Source organism: Larimichthys crocea, chromosome X (assembly GCF_000972845.2).
Source record: "Larimichthys crocea isolate SSNF chromosome X, L_crocea_2.0, whole genome shotgun sequence".
Lineage (NCBI taxonomy): Eukaryota > Metazoa > Chordata > Actinopteri > Sciaenidae > Larimichthys > Larimichthys crocea.
In genome coordinates this window covers 33,559,097-33,579,763 of record NC_040020.1, presented here as the reverse complement: position 1 = coordinate 33,579,763, position 20,667 = coordinate 33,559,097, and the positions used below count along the sequence as shown (strand labels likewise).

Genomic DNA, 20,667 nt, shown 5'->3' with positions numbered 1-20,667 from the left:
CCAACCTCCTCACCCTCCCTGCAGATGGAGAGCACGAGCTAACCTCCGACGACGGCTCCACTCTCTCTCAGTCTCTGTCTCTCACCCAGTCCCTCCAAAGCACTCCAGCTAAAGAAGGTATCACTAAGAGAGAGAGAAAGAGAGACTTTTTCTTCAGAGCGATCTTCACTGCCTTGCTGTGTGTCTTTGAGATCAGATGTGTGTTTTTGTGTGTGTGCATCGTCTAAATTACTGTGCTATAATTTTGTACTGCACTAATGATTCTTCATGTAAAAACTCCCCCCCCCGTCTAAATCAATGGAAGTGCTGTCTGCTGTTGTTTTTGAAGACTACCCACCAGACATGATGAAGTTAACCTTTAAAGCACTCATGTACTCATTTTACATTCCTGCTTTTCAGTGCATACACTTATAGTCGAGGATACGCACAGATTCATTTCAGATTCTTTCATTTGTACTTATAATACAACAATATGAGCATCAAGGTTCTTTTACGATACGTAATCCATCACAGGAGCGATGCTGTTACTTTGAACTGCTTTTAAAAGGCTGTCCTTGTTGGTGCATTCAGGGACATCTAAGATTTTAAAGGTGGCCGCCAAACCTCAATCTTTTTAATACGAGGAAAGACCAAATTCACTTTATTCTTTGTCCATGTTAGCTTTTTGCTTATTTTTGCTTCTGGGTTTAATCTTAAAGGAATATTTGAAAGTTTTGGGAGAGTTAAATGGGAAGATCAATACCACTCTCATATATCTGTACTAGATAGAGCCAAGAGATGCGTTAGTATAGCTTAGCATTAAGACTGGAAGCAAAAACGCCTACTACGAAACTTGGTAATTATAGTTTTCTTTTCACCCAGCAACTCTGTCTTTATGCCAAGCTAAGCTAATACCCACTTGGCTGTAGCTCCATATGTGTTTATCTTCTCGTCTTACTCCTGGCCATGAAGCAGTTTTTGATTGTCAGCTCTCACTTTTGAACGTTGGCGCGTCCTTCTGCTTGTCACTAGTTCAAATTGTCAACATGACATCATGATATCATGAGCATGAGATCCTTTGCCTCTCTTGCATCGCAGACCTCTCCGTGATGGCAACATGTTATGAGGTCACATCACATGATTTCTGGCTATTGAATTGTTGCCTCTTGCTGCCATGTGGATCTACAGTCTTGTATCTATAAACATAGAAATCTTGTGTCTGACATTTGAAACCAGTTGGTGTACCTCCAAGAGAGACAAAGATCACAGCGGCCTCTGTACAAGTTGTAAATAAGGACACTATGGGATTGACTTCCTGTCAGCTTCCCACCAGTACAAACCACACAATGAGTAACAATTAACCCACGGCAGCACATCGGCTCAGGGGACCGATATTTTCTGACACCACCGCTGTGAGGTCAGCCAGTTGTTATGCTCAAACCAGGTCAATTGTTGCTGGGCTTTAATGTCACCCTATGTGTGTTTTTGTGCAAAGATGAAAATAACCCGAGAGGACGTCACTCTCTTCATGTTTTAGCATAGTAACATGATGCAGCTGCCCTGCTTTCCCTAACCTGCATTTGCAACCCAGAGAAAAGGGACATGACACCAGCAGACCTGTTACATGAACAGTCATTAAATGAGTGGGTGTAGTTCCATTTTATAAGGTGAAAGGAGGACAGGCTCTCACCGAGTTTTACACAGGGAGATTATGAAATATGTAGAGCACGGGGACAGTGCGGAAGTTCAACACACAGTTCAAATGGTATTAGTGTGTTTGGTACCGTAGGGACAGCAAAGCCTCACTACATGAGGCGAGTGAGAGATTCAGTGGGTGGACACAATAACACAACGCTTTAGATTTTGCACTAATGACAGTCAATATGAAGTGTAAGCCATATAATTTATTTGTTGTGGGTGTTATCTTTTTAAAGGGTGTGTCTTGCAGAATTAAGTCTTCCTTTGTTCCGTGTTACCTGTCCTCACCTAACCTGTGTCTCCCTCCTCCCTCCCGCAGAGAACCACACGGGCCTGATGAATGGCAAAGACAACCACGGCGACATGGATGAGGAGCTGTCCAAGCGTGTCAGCCAGCTGACCACCAGCGTAGAGAGCGTGGAGATCACAGTGCGCTCTGGCGAGAAGATCGAGGAAGCACTGTCCCCCGAGAGCTCGCCCTCCAAGTCACCCAACACCAAGAAGAAGAAGAAGTTCCGCACCCCATCCTTCCTGAAGAAGAACAAAAAGAAAGAGAAGACGGAGGCCTGAGAGCTGACGGGCAGCAGGGGCAAGGCAGGCAGGAAAACCGTCTGCACAGAAGAAGAAAGAGAGGCAGCAGCCGCCTTTTGTGTTTAATGTCTGTGTTTTTATTTTGTCTCTATTTTCAATGCCCTTTTTTGTTTTTAATTTTATTTGATTCTTTTTTTTTTAACAAAAAGTTTTATGTGCAAAAGGCAGAAGAACTGATATGCATTTAAAAAAAATGAATTGGTAACACGAAAGAAAAAGGTCAGAAAGATGAAAAAAGAAAATTTGGGATGGGTATGTGGGTCCATAAATTAAAGCTGCAGCACCTGTAGGGCGACTTGGGTGGGTGTCTACAAACATGATGACCTGTGCAGTACTCTAACGGGGCTCCTTAGAAGCCATAAAGTGTCATTCGAGGCCATTTCGACCCTGAATAACTGGCTCCTCCTGTGCTGTTTCCCGTGCTGGAAACAGAACTTGAAACCACCTAGAGTATTTTTTCCTCAAAATCCATTTTTATTAAATGATGGATTGGATTGGATTGGATTGGATTGCAACGTTAAGTGTTGTAAAACTGCACAAGTTGAAACTAAACCTTTTCTTTCCTGTCAAGACTCCCCCAGTCTTTTAAAGGTTTTGTTTTTAAATTCTGGTCACCTGACTCTGCATAGGGAACTGAGAGGCTGCATGAAATTTGAAGTCACACTGGAAAACTGGTCTCAGAAAAACAGCCACAGGGTTTGTGTTGATTTAGTTACTGTGAGGGAGGTTTTCTTTCTGCCTCTCACACCCTTCAAGCTTCTTTGAGCAAAGGCTTCTGATGCAAACCTATACTTCAACTACAAATGAGGTAAAGGGTCACTAGACTGGACGAGACAGTGAGGATGAAGGCCGGCGGTCTATCACAACTAAGTTGACATTATCTCAAAGAGCCGCTGACTCACTCAGAATATTTATGTAGCATTTTCATATCTTCTCCTCCTCATCTCAATGTTTTGGGTTCTTTTTGTTTTCTTTTCTTTTTTTTCCGCCAAACTAAATGGAAGAAAAGAAGAAACAATCTCATTTTAGTAAAGCGTCACTGTTTGTGTCTAATTTGTCATCTCATGAAATTTGATCTTTTTTTTATTGAACACAAATTTGGTATTAGTCAACTCTGTTTTGTACTCATTTCTAAGCTTTTACAGAGAATACAGATGTTACGCATGTTTTCTCTTTTTGCAAGAACTGAATTTATATGGCTGACTATGTTCTGTAGTGATGCCTGATTGCTCAAATTATATTCTAATCTTCAGAGTACACAAATTTACTATATAACACAGATATATGAAAACTGGATATGTTGGCTATAGATTTTTAACTATATATTTTTTATTTTATTGTGCTGCACTTTTCTTGTGGTATATAACACATTTTAGCTGCAGGTGGTTTCACCAGTGAAGGAGATCATGAAGTATTTGGCAAAAGTTGTGCAGGTAGCAAGGTATGGTGTATCGGGGAAAGGTCAGGACGGAAAAGTCGGACAAAGAAAGAAAGAAAGAATAGTCTTTCATTGGTGTCGTACGTGAGGAATTCAACAACTCAGCAAAAAAAAAAAAAATAGGAAGTGTAGTGCTGATATATTACGTCAAACTATCTGCAGTCGCCAGCTGGAATGAGTCATGGGTCATGGAGTTTGGAGTGGTGACATCTTTCTTTTGGTGTGTTTTGTGTGTGTGTTTAAAGCCATATTGTAATTTTTTTTAAACGATGAGACAAGGGTTGCAATTCTCGTTTGCCTGCTCGGGCATCAAGGACCCTATCAAGACCTCTGTTAAATCACCCTGGTGACTGCATCGACACCCCTCAGGCTCCCAAAACTTTTTTTTTTTTTTTTTCCCAGTAGCTACAGTCACAGCGGCTATGCTTCCTCACTTAATTTGCCATTTATCTCCTGGAACTGGAACATTATAAGGAGGTCATATGGACATTTTATTTGATCGCTCTGCGAGCCCCGGTCGTCATTTCAGCTTCTAAAGCCTCCCCTCATGTAATTTCTCTAGCGAACACGATCACGTTGTAACTGTCAGATGACCCACAGTTGAACTCTGCAAAGCCAAAGTGTGACGGGTTGCCACATATCCTCCCCCCGCAGTTTAACCAGATGTACCAATATCCCAGCTAGCAATGTGAAGTATTGGATTTGGAGAGAGGGAGGGAGGGTTTAGGGGCATCTTTAGCTGTGTTAAACGATAGCTTTTGGCTCTGGGCAAAGAGCCGAGATCACACAACTGAAAGATGGAGAAGTGAGGTGTGAGTTTGGAAATGGAAGTGCTTATGTGTGTGGTAGTAGAAAAGGGCAGGGGGTAAGGACAACCTGACACTAACGCACCATGTTTTTATCACTCAGTCTTTTTTCTTTCATACTATTTCTCCTCCTGGAAAGTTTGCTTTTTTTCTCCCATCTTCCATTTGTATTGCAGTACGCTTTCTTTTTTTTCTTTTAGTTTGCAGAGAGCGCTAGGCTTTTTTTTTTATTAACCATTTAAGAGCATAATTTGCTCCCAGATGAACTGAATGTGCATTGCATCCTTTTTATTTTCTCCTCTTCTGTTTCCGACTGTTTGCACCTTGCTTTACTAATGCCTCTCTATCCACCCTTTTTTTTCTGTTTTTAAAAAAAATTTGCTTTGGCATGCCAGAATGAGCCAAGCTACTTTGTGACCTGTGAAAATCCTATATAAATGGTTATCTAATGGAGTTGCTTTTAGATGTATTGCTAATCAGTGTAAATTCACAAAATAAAACTGTATTTTAAGAAAGAAAGCTTATTTTTTCATCTTTGTGCATCACAAAGTCATTCCTCAAACTGCTTTTCAGTTCAGCATTATCCATATACACTCATTTTACTTTATGCCATTATCATGAATATGATGAAGTGTACATATTCACAGTTGCACAAGCTTAATGCACCATTTTTCATGATAATTACAGTATTGTAGAACTGTTTCAAATAGATGGACCTATACTGAATTACTTCAGTGTTAAATGAGCAGGAAAAATAGGAACTGGTGCCTTTTAAAAAATCTTTATTCATGATGTTAAAAGCTAAGAATTAATATTATACGTGTGTGTTTGTGTGTGAGTAGTTCAATCAAAAGTTGTGGCACATTTATGGCAATGATTGACTAAATGCATGTGACAATGATCATAAAAAAAGGTCATGAGGAAGCACTTGAGCAGAAAAGCTGTCAAGTGGAGAGTGAGCACAATGACACTGTCTCCACAACGCCATGTTCAGGAGGTACCACAAATGTAATCTTAAACATGAGAGAGATTCTGTTATTGACATGCCCTAAAATCTGTATGTCGTTGTGTTTACCTGTAAACTCACGCATCATTTAAAGCAGTAGTTCCCAACCACGGGACCGGGACCTCCACAATGAATTGCAAGATCATGATGTAGAGAATGAGAAAAAGACAAAGCTCTGCAACACAAAATGAGTTTTATTTTTCAGACTTTTATCTAATTGCTGGTTCTACTTCATTAAATTGGAAAGAAATTCAAATAAAACAATCTAACATTCTGTTTACTATTCACAGACATGCATCCTGCGATGTAGCATATATATGACTTCATGTTAAGAGTGCTCTGGCTGAAACTGAATCGATGCAGCAGAACCAGCAATATTGTCTTTATTTAATCCCCAAAACATCAAATTAAGACACACCAACATAATGCAACTCGACCAGACAGTTCAGATTGGTGTTATGCTAGTAGCTTCTAATCTATCCTCAAGCAGAGATGAGGAGCAGGGCTACATTGGTCTGGTAAGATCATGTCTTTTTAACACCACACCTCCAGACATTACACAATTCCCTCTGAGGCCACAAACACAGTAGTCCTCTAAAGAGGTAAACAGACTTCAGTGTTTAAAATTGGAGTTCCCCCTCAAGGAGTCAAAAGCAAACAAGGTTGGGAACCACTTCTTTAAACTGTGGTTATGTTGTTCTGGTTTTTTGAGTTGGTGTGACTTTTGGTTTAACGTTTAGCTTCTAATGTTCCACTTTATCCCCAAAGAGTCTGCTTTACTCTTTATGTCCAATGAAACTGCCCTCTTTCCAGCAACAAAAGGGATGTCTGTCTCATGCTGGTGACACATTGACACAACATGGTGTCTGTGTTGCACAGTGAACCCGGACTGTCCAGTAGAGTGGACTTAGTGTGCATATAAGCAGCCAATGTGCCTTGACTGCATTTATATCCTCAGATGCAAAACAAAATATGCAAAACCTATAGCCTGATGTGTGCTAACTTCCCTGTAAAATGTATCTCTCTAGTCCTTTAGTATTTGCCAATTGACTGAATGTGTACATTTTGAAGTAGAACAGTAGCAGAATTTTTAGCCCTACACACTCTCCGTCAATTCTTATAATGTCTCTTTTTAGATAGGATTAGAAATTTAAACAAAAAAAAGCTGCTATTTTTTCTCACCGTAGCCTATTTTCTCAGCTCTTTGCTGAGTTGCAACTTGAACTTATCTGGAAAAAACAATCCAACTCCTCCAGTAGCTTCCACCACTACCCTCAAAAATGTGATTTTTTTAGGATACTTACACACCAGATAATTGAGCTTGACTATTTAATAAGTGGCTGAATGAAAAAAGTTATTTAAATGTTATTTCAGTAATCATCCACTTGGTCTTATAAGCAGTTTAGGACCAACGTTAATCAACAAATTATGTTTGACTCGATCTTTGTGTCCACTGAGCCCCGTAGGAAACATATGTGTGTTAGTGAAAAAGACAGAATGAGACGAGAGAAACTGGACTGCTTCCATTTTTCTTCTCCGATTTATGTTTTACATATTGCTAGGTGTAGCTTCCATATATAGTATTAACAGCACTGTAATCCTGTCCTGACGTCAGTGAATGTGATATCAGTATACAGCACTTTACTTGGCAACGTTCCTGATATGAACAATAAAATAATACAATAAAATTGTGTGTCTCATGATGGTGGAGAGATGACTGGTTACTGGTTCCAATAAAATTCAGTGTGGTGTATGTTCATTAACTTGTCTTATAGATGAAGTGCTGATTCTGAGGTAATTTGATTGGTTTGTTGTCCATTCTCTAAATCTGTTATATCGAAAGACAAATAACAATGTAAGAGATGAAAGTATCGATCCTCTTGGGGGAAATTAGGGTGGAAATCAATAAAGCTTCATCTCTCATCATGTATAACTCTTCACATATAGCAGAGAAGAAGAATACAAGATATATGGAAAACATATATTCATTAGTGCTATGTTGGGGAGTTTATTTCAAAAATGTTATGCTAACTTCACAGCAGAAATAAACATGATCTTGTCTCTATAGCTATATTTCCCTGTTCAAGACAACTGAACTGAGGCTGAATTTCTTTATAACACACCAGTTTAAACTATATTAAGGCTTAAAGTTATGCATTATTGAGCATGCGGCTGCTTTGACTCATAGGTGGGTAGTGTCACAGGAGACTTCCTTCAGCCCGCCTCAACTCCACACATGCTCCACATCTTTACCCATTTGTGGATTAGCAGTGACCCGGGACAGACAAGACAACCAAGATTGTGGCAGCCAGATCCACCACACTCTGAGCCTCACAAAGACTCTTCAAAAACCTGTGGATGACCCGGATACTACATCCATGTTTTATACAGTCTACAGTTGCACCACCATGTTTCTACAGTAGCCTAGAATGGATAAATTAAACACTGGCTCTAGAAAGGGCCCAGTGGTTTTTTTTTTGTTTCTCCTTCATGGTCGGAAGGGGAGGGTGAGGTGCAGGGTATTCATTTGGTTGCAATCTGCAATCTCACTGCTAGCTCGTAGTCTATCTACACGATGAACCTTAAAGAAAAGACATGCAAATAGACAAAACATACACAAATAAGCAGTTTAAAAAACATCTTCATTTACTTGACAACATATAAACACATAAAAACACTATACTTACAAAAGGTATATTCATACAGGTCATATTTAGTGTTCCCACTGTTGTTTTCTCACTTTTCTTCAAATGTCTATTTTTTAATCACTTGCTTGTGTTTTGTCTATCTGCAGGTGTTTTCTTAATTTGCCGTGCATTGAGCTTTCACGACCACTGTAGATTTCTTTCGAATTATGAGTGTGCCATTTTAGACGGATCACAAAGCAACACAGATACACACACTGAACCATCCTATTGCATCATGTTCAGCACAATTGAGGTGAAGAGGGGTTTCTCCTCTCCTCTCCAGACAGCACCACGCTGTGAGTGTCAAAACAATGAGCCTACTTGCATCCAGATGGATGCTCTGCTTGAGGAGTGTGGAAAACCATGATAGGCCTTTTACACACACACACAGAAAGACACACAAACAAGCACTCACCCCACCCGACTAGACACCCCACCACTCCAAGCTTCACAGCCATCAGAGACTGCAGTGATGCCCAGATGCCACTGGGATGAATTAGGGACTGATAAACAACATAAGGGGTCAGTTAGGTCTGAGCCCAAATGCGCACCCCGTGAGACCACCCACCCACACACACACAAAGAGTCATACAAGCTGGTGGTAAATTTGATTCATCCTTCCGTGTAAGAGTGAACATGACGTGTGAAGGACTAAAGGCTGGATCTTGACTTGCTGACAGGCCATGAATTAAATTAAATGTCCTCAGATTGTTGTCACCAAAAAACCCAAAGTTCTTCTTCTTCTTCTTCGTGTTTCGTGACTTTTCTCATAGCAGAAGCTGTTTGGTGTGGATGTTTTTATCCAACATGCATTACCACGAATTCATGTGTCTTAAGCAGGGTGGTTTCAGTGCCTTGATCCATGTTGTGCTCTACTCTATGCTTTTAGCCACAAAGGTCATAGTGCTAAATTAAAGCTGCTATGTTTCTGCCACAGCAGGAAGCAGGTTTTGTCAAATGGCACACAGACAGAGTTAGCAACTAGATGGTGAACAGTGGAGCATTTAGCAGCTATAAGGAGACAGATATGTCCCTCAGGAGTCGGTATAAAGCAAGTGAATATTGGACCTACATTCATTTGGTAGCCAGAAACACAACTACAAATTAATGATGATGTGTAAATGAGTAACATTTTGCTACTAGAGCTTAATTAGAGCTCTAGCAAAAGTGTCTTGTGTTACATTAGACCGTGATTATAATAGTGCTGTGTTATTGGCTTTGTTGACTTGGGCACATAATGGTTCCGCAGAGCACTGCCCGCCATCGCTGGGCATGTGGAAAGTCAGTGTGTGTGTGTTTGTGTTAGGAGTGATTATTTTGGGGAGTCACTGTTATTGATCAACTGGTCTATCAAATCCTTGAAGATGTATTATATTCATTTTGTTCTGTGGGGCAGTAAGGGTGTCAATTATTGCCCCTTAATCTTTGATTTATTGCCTTCAGTAAATTGGACGTTGGATGAACATTATAGATGTTGTTTGGGAAATCAAGAAAAGGAAATCTGCTGAGCAGCATTATCTTGGTGTTTTATCATTTGTCTCCCAACAGACAAACCCAGTACCATTTATAGCATCCACATCAAAGGGCAGGGGACACAATGGAGTCCTCAACATGGCTTGATAGTTACAAGAACAAGTTTGTTGCAGTCAACAAGTTGAGCTAACTAAACATTTTCTCCCAACACCAGTAGATTAGTAGCATCAGAACTCTAGTAGTGCTTTCAGTAGAGTGCTCTTGAATTGTATTCTGTCAGCATAGGGGAGTAAAATAATCACTCAGCTTCAGGATTGAGTAGCGGTTGCAAGGAAACTGCTTTGATTCCTTCAATTGGTATTAACAGATTTTTGATTGGCCTTCGGAGGGCAGCAGATCAAGCTGTAAACACTGGCATTATGAAATTGATATTGCTAATGTGTTCATAAATTGCAATCCCATAAAAACAAAACAATGACCTCAAAGACCCCAAAACATTGGATCCATTATTAATGAAAAAATACTGATTAGGGCAACTTTAGAACAATTAAATAAAAAACAAAATTGGCCACACTGCTATCATTATAGGTGTTAGATGAATGAAAACACATGTAACCATCCTCAACAAGTACTGCTTACTATGTGCCCTTAAGCCAGGCAGCCAGATGATGTGCAACAGAGAGCAGTATAATTGGGATAAATTATCAAGAAAATCCTACATCTACACGTATAAATTAAAAGTTTATTGTAAGAAGCATGCAACATCCTTAGACTCTCCATTTAGATCAGGAGAAATGAGGGTGGAGATGAGCAAAACCTCAGGAAGAGACGAACAAATAGGAACAGTGTGTACTCGTCAGCACTAATCATTAGTGATGTACATGAAGTGCCATTAAGCGAAAACCATGCAGGAGCTCCCACTGACTTCAGCTCTGGAAACAGATGGAAAGCTCCTTTAAACTCTCATACAATTAAGAGATCCATGGGACAAATGCAGCAACTGCTGAGAGGAATTAGTAGCATAGATTGCCTTTAGCCACAGTATCATTTGTTCTCCTAGCTATTGACTCCCTGCATTGGGTTATATATAGGCCACTCTATCACATGCTCCTCCCATTGTAGAATGAGACCGGTATCCTTTTGCCATTGGAAATCTAATCCTCCATTGGGAATCAATAGTATCCTATTTCCTCTTTGCTTGTGAAGGATTCAATAAAATACTAGAGTAAACTGGACTCCTGTTCAATATTTTTAAAAATGTTCAATTTCCTATTGGTTAAGCAGAGTATTCACACGACAAATCTCATTTGGTAGATGTGTTAGTATAGTGTTTGACTCTAAGCGCCAGATGCTCTCAGGTACACATCACCATCTCCTTAATCAGCCTGTTCATTTGTTAATATTGCGATACACAGTTTTAAAGATCAAGGTTGTTTTCCAAAGGAGGTGATTGAAGGACTTTGTTTATGCCTCCTCAGCAGAAAAGGGAAGATAATAGCTACTCATTGTGATCTATGGTCCCTTGTCAGCCACAAACACACTGCCCTTTCACCTCCTTATCATCAGAAAACCAGGGATCCAGGAAGGAAGAGACAGAGAAGGGCCTGACGTGTGCTGATGTGAGCTCGGTTTGGCAGGACACTGCTTGTTTTGTCATGTAGGTTAAGATGATGGGATGAACTGGCAAAAAAGGATTCTAGAGTAAACTGGGCCAGACTGCTGGGTTGGACTGGAGTGGGCTAAAGTAGGATGAATTGTGCATGGTTTGATTGCCCTTGGTGTGACTCCACTCAATAAAATTGAACTGAAGAGGGCTGGACTGAACAAGTAGACTGACAACAACTGGATTTGATTGGACTTTAGTGAATCTAGCTGGTTTGCTGTGATTGGGCTGAAATATACTTGACTAGAAATAAATAAAAATAAATAATAATTGAGATTAGCTAGATTTAAAGAGGGAATCCATCTTCAGATGTGGTTAAATATCTCTGCATTAAGGTCATAATCCATAATTTCTCTATTAAATCAAAAACTGGTTTTGATCGAATGATTTAAGTATATACCATGTATGCAATAGTTTTTATCTGTAGTGGTGGAGTCCACCATGGCCTATCTACACATACCGTAACAGGTGTATCAGTTTCCATTCTGTTGTGTCCTGAGACCTGTAATATTAAAATGCACTTGCAGTAACCAGAAGTGATTAGTTTTCAAATCAACCAGGACTGAAATATTGAGGATTATACCTTCAAATCTACAGAATTATTTGTTTTGTGACTATTGGTAAATCCAGGGGCCTTGCACTGCATCCACTGAAGATGTACAGAGATGGTATACGTCAATCCATATCCATAAAAACAAAAGTAGCCAAGTATTATCAGATCTTTTTTTAATTTCATGTCTGAGCCAAATGTTTGTTCTTTCTTTTTAATAAATGTGTTTATATGTTTTTTAATCCATTTGAAAGCCGCTTGAGCAAGATCAAGACACAACTTGCATGTATTTGGGTACAATATACCAGACACTGCTGCCCTAATACCTCTTATACTACCTCTACTACACTAGAAACTACCTTTTGAACTTAAATAAGATGAAAGATGACTGCTCTGTCCCAAAAAAAACGCACAAGAAAGAAAAAAGAAAAAAAAGAAAGAAAGACACAAGAATTTAAAGCTACGTCTGGTTGTTAGGCAATAGATTTTTGGCCCACAGGGTTAATAAGATCAATTGGATTTTTTCTTCTCTGTCCTCTTTTGACCTGTGTTGTCCTAAGTTGAGTTAAACACCCCTTCCTACCACAGCCTCCAGGAACTGTAGCTATTGTCCGACCTCATGCTAGATAAATAACTTGTGATTTGTGTCTGTGTATATATCATCCCTATGCTAAATACCGGGGTCACATGGCATCCTGAAAAGAGGGTGTACATGTTTGCTGACAATAGAGACACTGTATAGTTTTCTTTTTTCTCTCTATTCTCCTGTCGTTTCTTCCTTTCTGTCTTTCTCTATCCGCCACACCCAGTTGAAGAAAGGGGGTGGGGGAGGAGTGGGAGATAGCTAAGACTGACGCCTAACTTACGAAAGGGGTGCATTCTCCATAAAGGAGGTCACTAAGGTACAACCAGGCTGCTGTGAGTTGTGTCTTGTGGGCTGATCCTCCTCTATTGTGTTAGCCACTATCTTTACAATAGAACGCTAATGGGAGGCTTGGATTTCCCTAAGTGACACTGATTAATGGCTGAGAATGTAGGAAGATCCTTCTCCCAATTATCACTACAAGCCCATTCTTATCTAGCCTTGAAGTATGAAGTGAAGTGTGCCGTTGAAGGAATGTTTTGATTTTCAGAAACAGAGCAACATTTGCATTCATTGCATTCATTTTTATGACCACTCGATAAATGTAGCACCAATATTTACTCCCCTTTACCTCTAGTTTGGTCTCCACCAACTCAAAAGAAAAATACATAGCTGGCTGCTAAATGTTTCACCATGTTTATCATCTTTTAGCTTTATCTATGTGCTCTATGCTGCTGAACATAGCATAGCGGTGGGTTTATCAGAGCTTTTTTGGGTGGTAACGTTGTGGGTCATAAAACGTCCTAAAAAAAAATAAAAAATGCCATAAGTGATATAAAACAATAATAAGTCAATGAAAACTAATCAAAAGTTAATTTGATTTCTGAATTGACGCATTGGAAGTAGAGCATGAGGCTTCAAAGTTCACTGCTATTCATTGCAAATGTGTTGAAAGTATGCAAATAATTCATATGCAGTCTTTCCCAGATCAGTGTAACCCGGCAACAGAAGCCAGTCTCCTGATCGCGTGAATCCCTTTATAAATAAATAAGAACAATGCTGTTCTCTTAGACGTCTCTAATGCTGCTAAAAATGTTGATGTTGGTATTTTAAATGAGGAAACCAAATTTAATTGATTTTAACTAATTAATTAATTTTAATCATAACTTTTGCTTGAATTGACTTTGAGTTGACTTCATAGGCTGAAGGTCTTGTTAGCAAACAGCTGCCTATTTAAACGTCCAACAGAAGAACAACATTAACATTCACTGAGTCATATCTCTAGCCACCTACTGAATTTATATCCATTGATCAGAAAATATCTCAGTACCTGCAAGATCTTTAATTTATTTTTATTTTTTTTACAAACTAGTTGCTAACTTGTCTGGCATTTGGTCATAGGTAGGTGTCTAATTTTCTGTAGGTTAGTCTCTACATGCAACACCTTTTTTATTGCACATGCTGATTTGATTATTAGTTGTTGAAGGTTCTCTGTGTAACATTCAAACCCTTGTTAATAATGACACCTTTGGACACTGACCACATTAAGAATAATGTATACTATATATATATCCAACGCTTGATTTGGACCACTGACTCCTTGATGTTAACTAGCTTGTCATTTGCAAATCACCTCATCAGCCAACACCATAAAGCAACCAAAGGAAGGGCTCATTTTTTAAGTTACGTTACATCATGTTCGGCTATTAGCAATATAAAGTGATTAAAACATAATCACAGTCTTATGGCAACTTTAATATAACATAATAAAATATAAAGCATTTATAAATGTTAATATAAATTATTGCAACTTTAAACTTGCTTACTAAAGTTGAATTGCTAATAATGCTATCATGGAAAATAATGGGAAACACAGTTTATGTCTCACATAGTGTGAGGAAAGCCAACAGTTATTAAATTTTCAAGCCATCCCATTGAGTGGATTTTCATGCAGAATTATTTTGGACGTGTAGTTGGCTTTATTTCATTCACTGATTAGTTTGTCTTGTTGGAACCAAATGTTCGTGAAAGGAGCTTTGGAAATTGTCCAAAAAGGGGCAATCTTGCCAAAGATAAAAACTTCAAAGCTCATTGATGTTATTCATTTCAGTTGGTACCGATGGTATTACCAGGCAGCAAAGACATACTGTGTGAGTCTCATAATGCTATTCATTTCCAGCACTTGAGATGTGTGTTATGTACACACAGACACCATATCGTCCCCCTGGGAGCTGCCAATCGTTTTGTCTGGCCTGGATCCCTCTTTTGTCTCGCTCCTTCTCTCGCTCTCTCTCTCTCTCCCCCCTCTCCTTCCTCATACTCTCCCACCCCCCTTGTCCCAAAACCTGATATTAAAAAAGGATTACTGAAAAACAACATGGGTAATTTCCTGCCGCCCTGAGAACTATCCCCCCGTTGAGAAGACTCCCAAAACTCTCTCTCTCTTCCTCCTACCTTCCCTCTCTATCTCTCTCTATCTTTCTATAGCCTGCCAGTAGAGATTTGGAGGGACGACAACAACAGTAGGGGGATGGTGAGGTGAGGATGGTTTCAGGGGGGAGGCAGAAGTCTTTCTTTCTGTCTGCCTATCTTGCTCTCTCCATAGTCTGCCAGCAGAGATTTGGAGGGCAGCAACAACAACAGTGGGGGATTTTGGAAGGGAGGAGGGCAGAGAGACGGAAATGTGTCTCCCCAGTGACCATCTCTCTGCAGAGGCGTGAAAAAGGGGGGAAAAAGAAGGGAGATTTGGATAGAGGCGATGAAGGGCACAGGGGAGGAAAGGTGTAGCAGACGGAGGAGAGATGTGAGACGTGTAGAAGAGCTGGAGGACTGCAGCGAGGGGAGAATATGGATTAGGTTAAACTTTCTGCTCCGTTATATCTTCATGCTATTGAGGAATTTGAGCTCCTATACTTGCAGTGTGAGAGGGATGCTGACAGAGTATGGAAATAAAATTGACAGGGTGGAGAAGAGTCCGGAAGATGAGAAATGGTGTACATTGTCTGGGGAAACCTGCACTTTTAAATGCAATTGCTCAAAAGAAATTTTCACCCAAAGCAAATGATGACAGCAATAACTTGAGCAATTTACCGAAATGAGTTTTGCGGTTGTCACTTTTCAAATAGTAGATACCTCGGTTTGACAGGCAAAGACTCAAAAATGAATATTAATGCATCAGAATCAATTTTCCTCCATGGTACATTTGCATGTATATTGCCCTGACGTTGAGCTCATGTAGAGAAATATCCTGCCTGACATCATGATGGCAATACAAAACGGAAAAACATAGGCATTATTTTTGATTTAGAAAGTACATATAATACAAAAAAGAGAACAGAAGGTTAAAGATCTAATATTGCTGTGATGATATATTGAGGATTTTGTACTTTAAAAAAAATTGTAATCACATTTGTTGGCACAATTTGCCCAATTTCATGCTTCCCACAAGGGAAATCATCCTAATTTGCTGATGAAACACCACTTTCACAAAAAAACAAAAACAAAAAAAACCCCACTGTGTTTGATGTGGGATCATGCACAGGCTTTCAATCCACGTTTGGCCAGTCCCCACGTTTGGTTCACCCTTTCATACCAGAGCTGAGCAGTTAGTGACCCACATTACACACAGGTGTGGGGCATGGTCACGGGTCACTTCAGATGTTGACCTCTTCACACTAACGTCAAACATCCTGGGTCACTCGCTCTGACCTGAAAGTGGTATAAGAGTCTGCAGGGTTTTTATTAAGTCCCTGTTGATTGCCTTGAAAGTTTTGTTCTTTGCAGCTCAGAGGTAAACTATTTCAGGGAAGCTAATAAACAGATTGTGTAGTGGATCATTTTGAGTTTACATTTCCATTGAAAGATCTCATATTTCTGCACAGTTGTTTGTGGAAGTGTCCTGCTTGCTTTGGATTATTCGGATAGAGGTCTCTTGTTTCCTGAATTAAATGATTACTAATATTTTACTGCAGTTAATGATTTTAATATAGTTGATACTGTGGTAACTAGTATTTGTCCATAGTTACACATTCACATACCAGCTACACATTAAATTAACAGTGCCCTACAGAGCAGGTTCAGTCTCCAAAAAAGTCTTTAAAACATGGTTGTGGCCCTAGGGAGAAGAGAGTCAAAAGGTGGAAGGGAGGCGATAAGTGGAAAGGAGGAGATAGAAAAAGAGAGAGAGGCGAGGAGTTGTTGATTCATCCGTTATCTGTCATGGTTTCCTCTCTCTTCCCTACTGTTCAGTAGGAGTCACACTGACCTCCATTCACCAGCTACTAACGAGGGCTCCACCCCTACTCACTGTAACGCTACACTCTGGGACTCTACACACACACACATACACACACAAACTGTACAACTGCAACACAAAACCTTTTCTTAGGCACTTCTGCTGCCTCATTCCAGTTACGCACAATGTTTTCATGCACACAGCCTTGACAACAATCAGTCCTTTTATCACACTCACTCTACAATACACACACACACGTAGACACACAGACACTGACGCACACATACTGTATAGTCCATACTCAGAATTGCAAACTATCTGCATTCGGGTGCACGTATGTATAAATGTTTAATATGTATGGTACATGCCCTCCTTTCGCCTCAGCGGCAACTGGTTTAAATAAGCATGTATGCACTCACTCACACACACACTCTGTGTCCATGCACACTTAAGCTCTTAGACATGTCCCAAGAAAACACACATCATGCATACTTTTTCATCCCTTTTCTTTACATTTCACACACACTCACTCACAGAGATGCCCACAGGCGCACATTTACTGAATATATGCTACACAGCACAGGCCCTCTTTGACTGGCAAACAATATTGTCTCCCGCCTTTTCTGTCTTTATTACACACACACACTTAGACTTGCAAACAGTGGTCCCTCCTTCCCTTTCTACTACACACACAGCTACTATACTTTCTGTACAGTGTGTGGGACAGCTGCCAGGGCGCCTACATACATCCCACTGCCCATTATAATGCACACATTGTGGTCAAATCCCCCTGGATCAGGAGTGGGCTGACAAGCGCCTCACTGTGCCTGAGGTCCCTCCAGATAAGCCATTGTAAGCCTTTCAGTATCACAATATAGGCTCTCCGTTCTACAAGACAGGATATGGGTCATTGGGTCAAAGGGACTAAGTACTGTGTATTACATTGGAATTATGAATGTGCCGCCCCTCTTCTCTTCCCTCTGCCACAGATAATCACCTGCAGATTATCCCTCATCGAATGCTGCCCTTAATCAAACTCTGCTTAGGAAAGTAGACGATGTATGTTGTCATGGTTTGGTGTAGCCTAAACATGAGCGGGATCAAATCACTGCTAATCAGCTACATCGAAAGAATTTGACCGTGTTATCACAGCTGACCTGGGAAAGACAAGTACAAGCTATCTGAAGTGGGTTAAATTAACAAAACAAGGCACCCAAGTACTAAGGGTCAAGTCAGGGAGGGATGATTGTAACATGAACAGAAACCATCCACCTCCTTCTTTTTCTCTCTTTTCTTTTTTCACCATCTTCATTGTCTCCATGTGTTCCTCTTTGTTGATGCTGTATGGCTTTGATAAGAGGAGGGTCAAACATGAGAGTAGATCTAATGATAGTTTCATCTCACTCAAAAAACGTCTGACTGGAAAGTGCTGCATCTATAATTTGATCTCAAGATGTTTAGCAACTTTGGAGCTTTGTTAATTTTCTCATGTTGCTTACAAACTGCTACACCTTATTTAAAGCTGAGAAATGTGTCTAATTCACTAAAATGTGACACAGCACCATTTATTGCTGTAAAAGTCGTCCCCATTAAGGATTTGTGTTGTTATATTTGGTCTACTGCTAAAATGTACCAAATATAATGAATCTGAACTTATATTATTATAATCATGATCAGTTAATTTTACAGCTAAAACTGGAAGCTACATAAACGTATTCATCATGAACATCTAGAGGACAGAGGAAGTACAGAAACATATGTATGTTTTACTTATTTCATAAGGCTGTAATCTCTCTCATGAGATGATTAGTCTCTGTTATAACCGGATGAACAATCTGCTTTCTGTGCAAGATTAGACAAGATCTCAAACCGCTCTGTTATGGTATGGTAAAGTTGTGTTCTCTGTCTCGTTCCCTCTCTCCCTATTCTGCTTTGGCATTCCTCCCACCTTCGTAACTGTGCATGTGACCTGGTGAGAAGCAAGGGTCATGGGCCAGTGCTGAGGGGGCGTTGGGTTGTTGGGGGGGTGGGGGGCGGTCAGGGTCTCTAAGCCCTTCTTGTTATAAGCAGGGCCCCCCTGTCTGCCGTCTCTTTCAGTGGGGAACTGAAATGAACTCCATGGGAGGGCACGGCGCTCCGTCGCAGGCGTCTGCTTGCACGACCCCACCCCAAAGCTGAGGAGGGCCAGCCATCTGCGCCCTTTGTCTAAGGAGGGGGATAGCTTCCCCATTTCTTTTCTACACACCCCTTCACACACACATGCACAACTACAAGAAGCACAGTTCACAAGAGCCGGGCAGAATTAAAGATTTTCCTCAAGGTGGAGGAGATCCCATCGCTCTCATCTATCTGTTTTCCTCTCCATCTCTCTCCATCAAGAAAGAAAGAAAGAAAGAAAGAATGAATTGATATTGAGGCAGCCATTTCTTTTCTTTTGCAGCTGGCTCTGTTCGGCTCTGTGCCCTCCTCTCGCTCACTCAGTATGAAATATCAACTTTTCCCTCTTCTTTCTTCTCCTCAGTCTCTCCCATCACACTGGCACACAATGAGAGGCTGTGTTTTCCTGGGAGTTGCTGATTGACTTGCTGAAATTGTTCTCATAGCTCATTGTCTCTGCCCAGACTTTTTTTGGGGAAAAAAAGACCAGACACCCCCCTAAAAGATAATGTTTGAATTATTCAACGGAGCAATAACTTCTCGCCAGAGTCTTTTTCAAGCAACAGTGGATTAAGATTTGTACATTTAAATATCTAACATGCTGCTAAGGCAGAAAAGAAGAAGGAGAAAGAAACGCCTCCCTGGTGACACCCAAGGCTTAGCGCATAACTCATTTTAATGTCCAGCAAGAAGCAGAAAGGATAAAATAGTGGAAAAAAGTGACATCTGACATGTAATCAGCCATGGAAATGGGATACTAAAGGCCCATTCCACTTTTTTAAAAACCTCCCTGGGAGTAAAATATCACAGAGCAGGGTTCATGACCAGAGGGCTGAACAATACACATCAAATCACCATTCAGGGGCTATAACGGTGGGAGATGAATAGGAGAGCAGTTTGCTTTTGATAAAGCACAGATGTTCAGTATGGAGACATATTTAGATTGCAGGACCCATAACTGGTTGCAAAGCTCGTCTATAGGGGCTCCTTCTGTCTGTGTGAATGTGTGTTTGTGTGTTTCGCTCATGTAGATTAGTTGTCCTTAAAGAAAGCAGAGCATGCACGTGCACACACGCCTCAAACACTTATACATGTGCTTGCCTGGCACCGGCAATCACAGCATGCCCATAAAGTCCTCACTCACTCGTTCACTCGCTCACCCCCATCCAGTCTCCATTGTCTGTGGAGAACAGCTCAGTGAAAGGAAGACCTAGTTTTGGCTGTAGAGGTTGGAGGACCCTCTCCACCACTCTTTCCCTCTGGCTCCTATTGTTTGGCTGGGCCGCCTCCTCGCTGGAGGCCCATCCTGGACCTACTTACCCAGAAACAGCCAACTGCTGAGGTCACCCTGTTTCCACTGTAGGTCACTGGGAGAACGAAGTGTATCTTAGTTCTAAAGTACATTTTGTACAAGCACCAACCTCTGTGGCTGGGAAATGAAGCCAAGACAGAAACTGCAGTTCCTCAAGTGACCACTTGTGGCTGGTTACAGAACCGTCATAAGCCCCATAATAAATCATCCAATTTAACAGCAGAAATAAACAGCCTGGTATAAACTGCCTGTCATTTTTCCTAAAAATCAACAAATACTACTAGAACTGTTGGGGGGTTAAACTTAATCCTTTCTCTACACAGCTCTGGATGTAATGTAGTCATATGATGGCAATTAAACTCACATGTATACATCTAAAACTGGGGGTCTGCAACTGCTGTATAGCTGTTTCTCTGGCTCTGCAGTCCAAAGTTTCTTATTTTTCTTGAGAACTGTTGATCCAAACTACTTAACACTCAACACCGATAAA

General features: G+C 40.5%; 1 protein-coding gene across 12 annotated transcripts in view; it reads left to right on the top strand.

Annotated features, from left to right (window-relative positions):
* Positions 1-5,031, top strand: part of add3a (adducin 3 (gamma) a) — a 98,414-nt gene extending 93,383 nt beyond the window's left edge. For 10 of the 12 annotated variants that reach the window (XM_027282571.1, XM_027282567.1, XM_027282568.1 and 7 more), the window contains 2 exons: positions 25-117; positions 1,997-5,031. In XM_027282571.1, the coding sequence (XP_027138372.1) occupies positions 25-117; positions 1,997-2,247 (344 nt within the window). In that variant the 3' untranslated portion in view covers positions 2,248-5,031. The remainder of the gene's footprint in view (positions 1-24; positions 118-1,996) is intronic. The other 2 variants (XM_027282575.1, XM_027282576.1) reach the window with 1 other exon arrangement.
* The last annotated feature ends 15,636 nt before the right edge of the window (positions 5,032-20,667 follow it).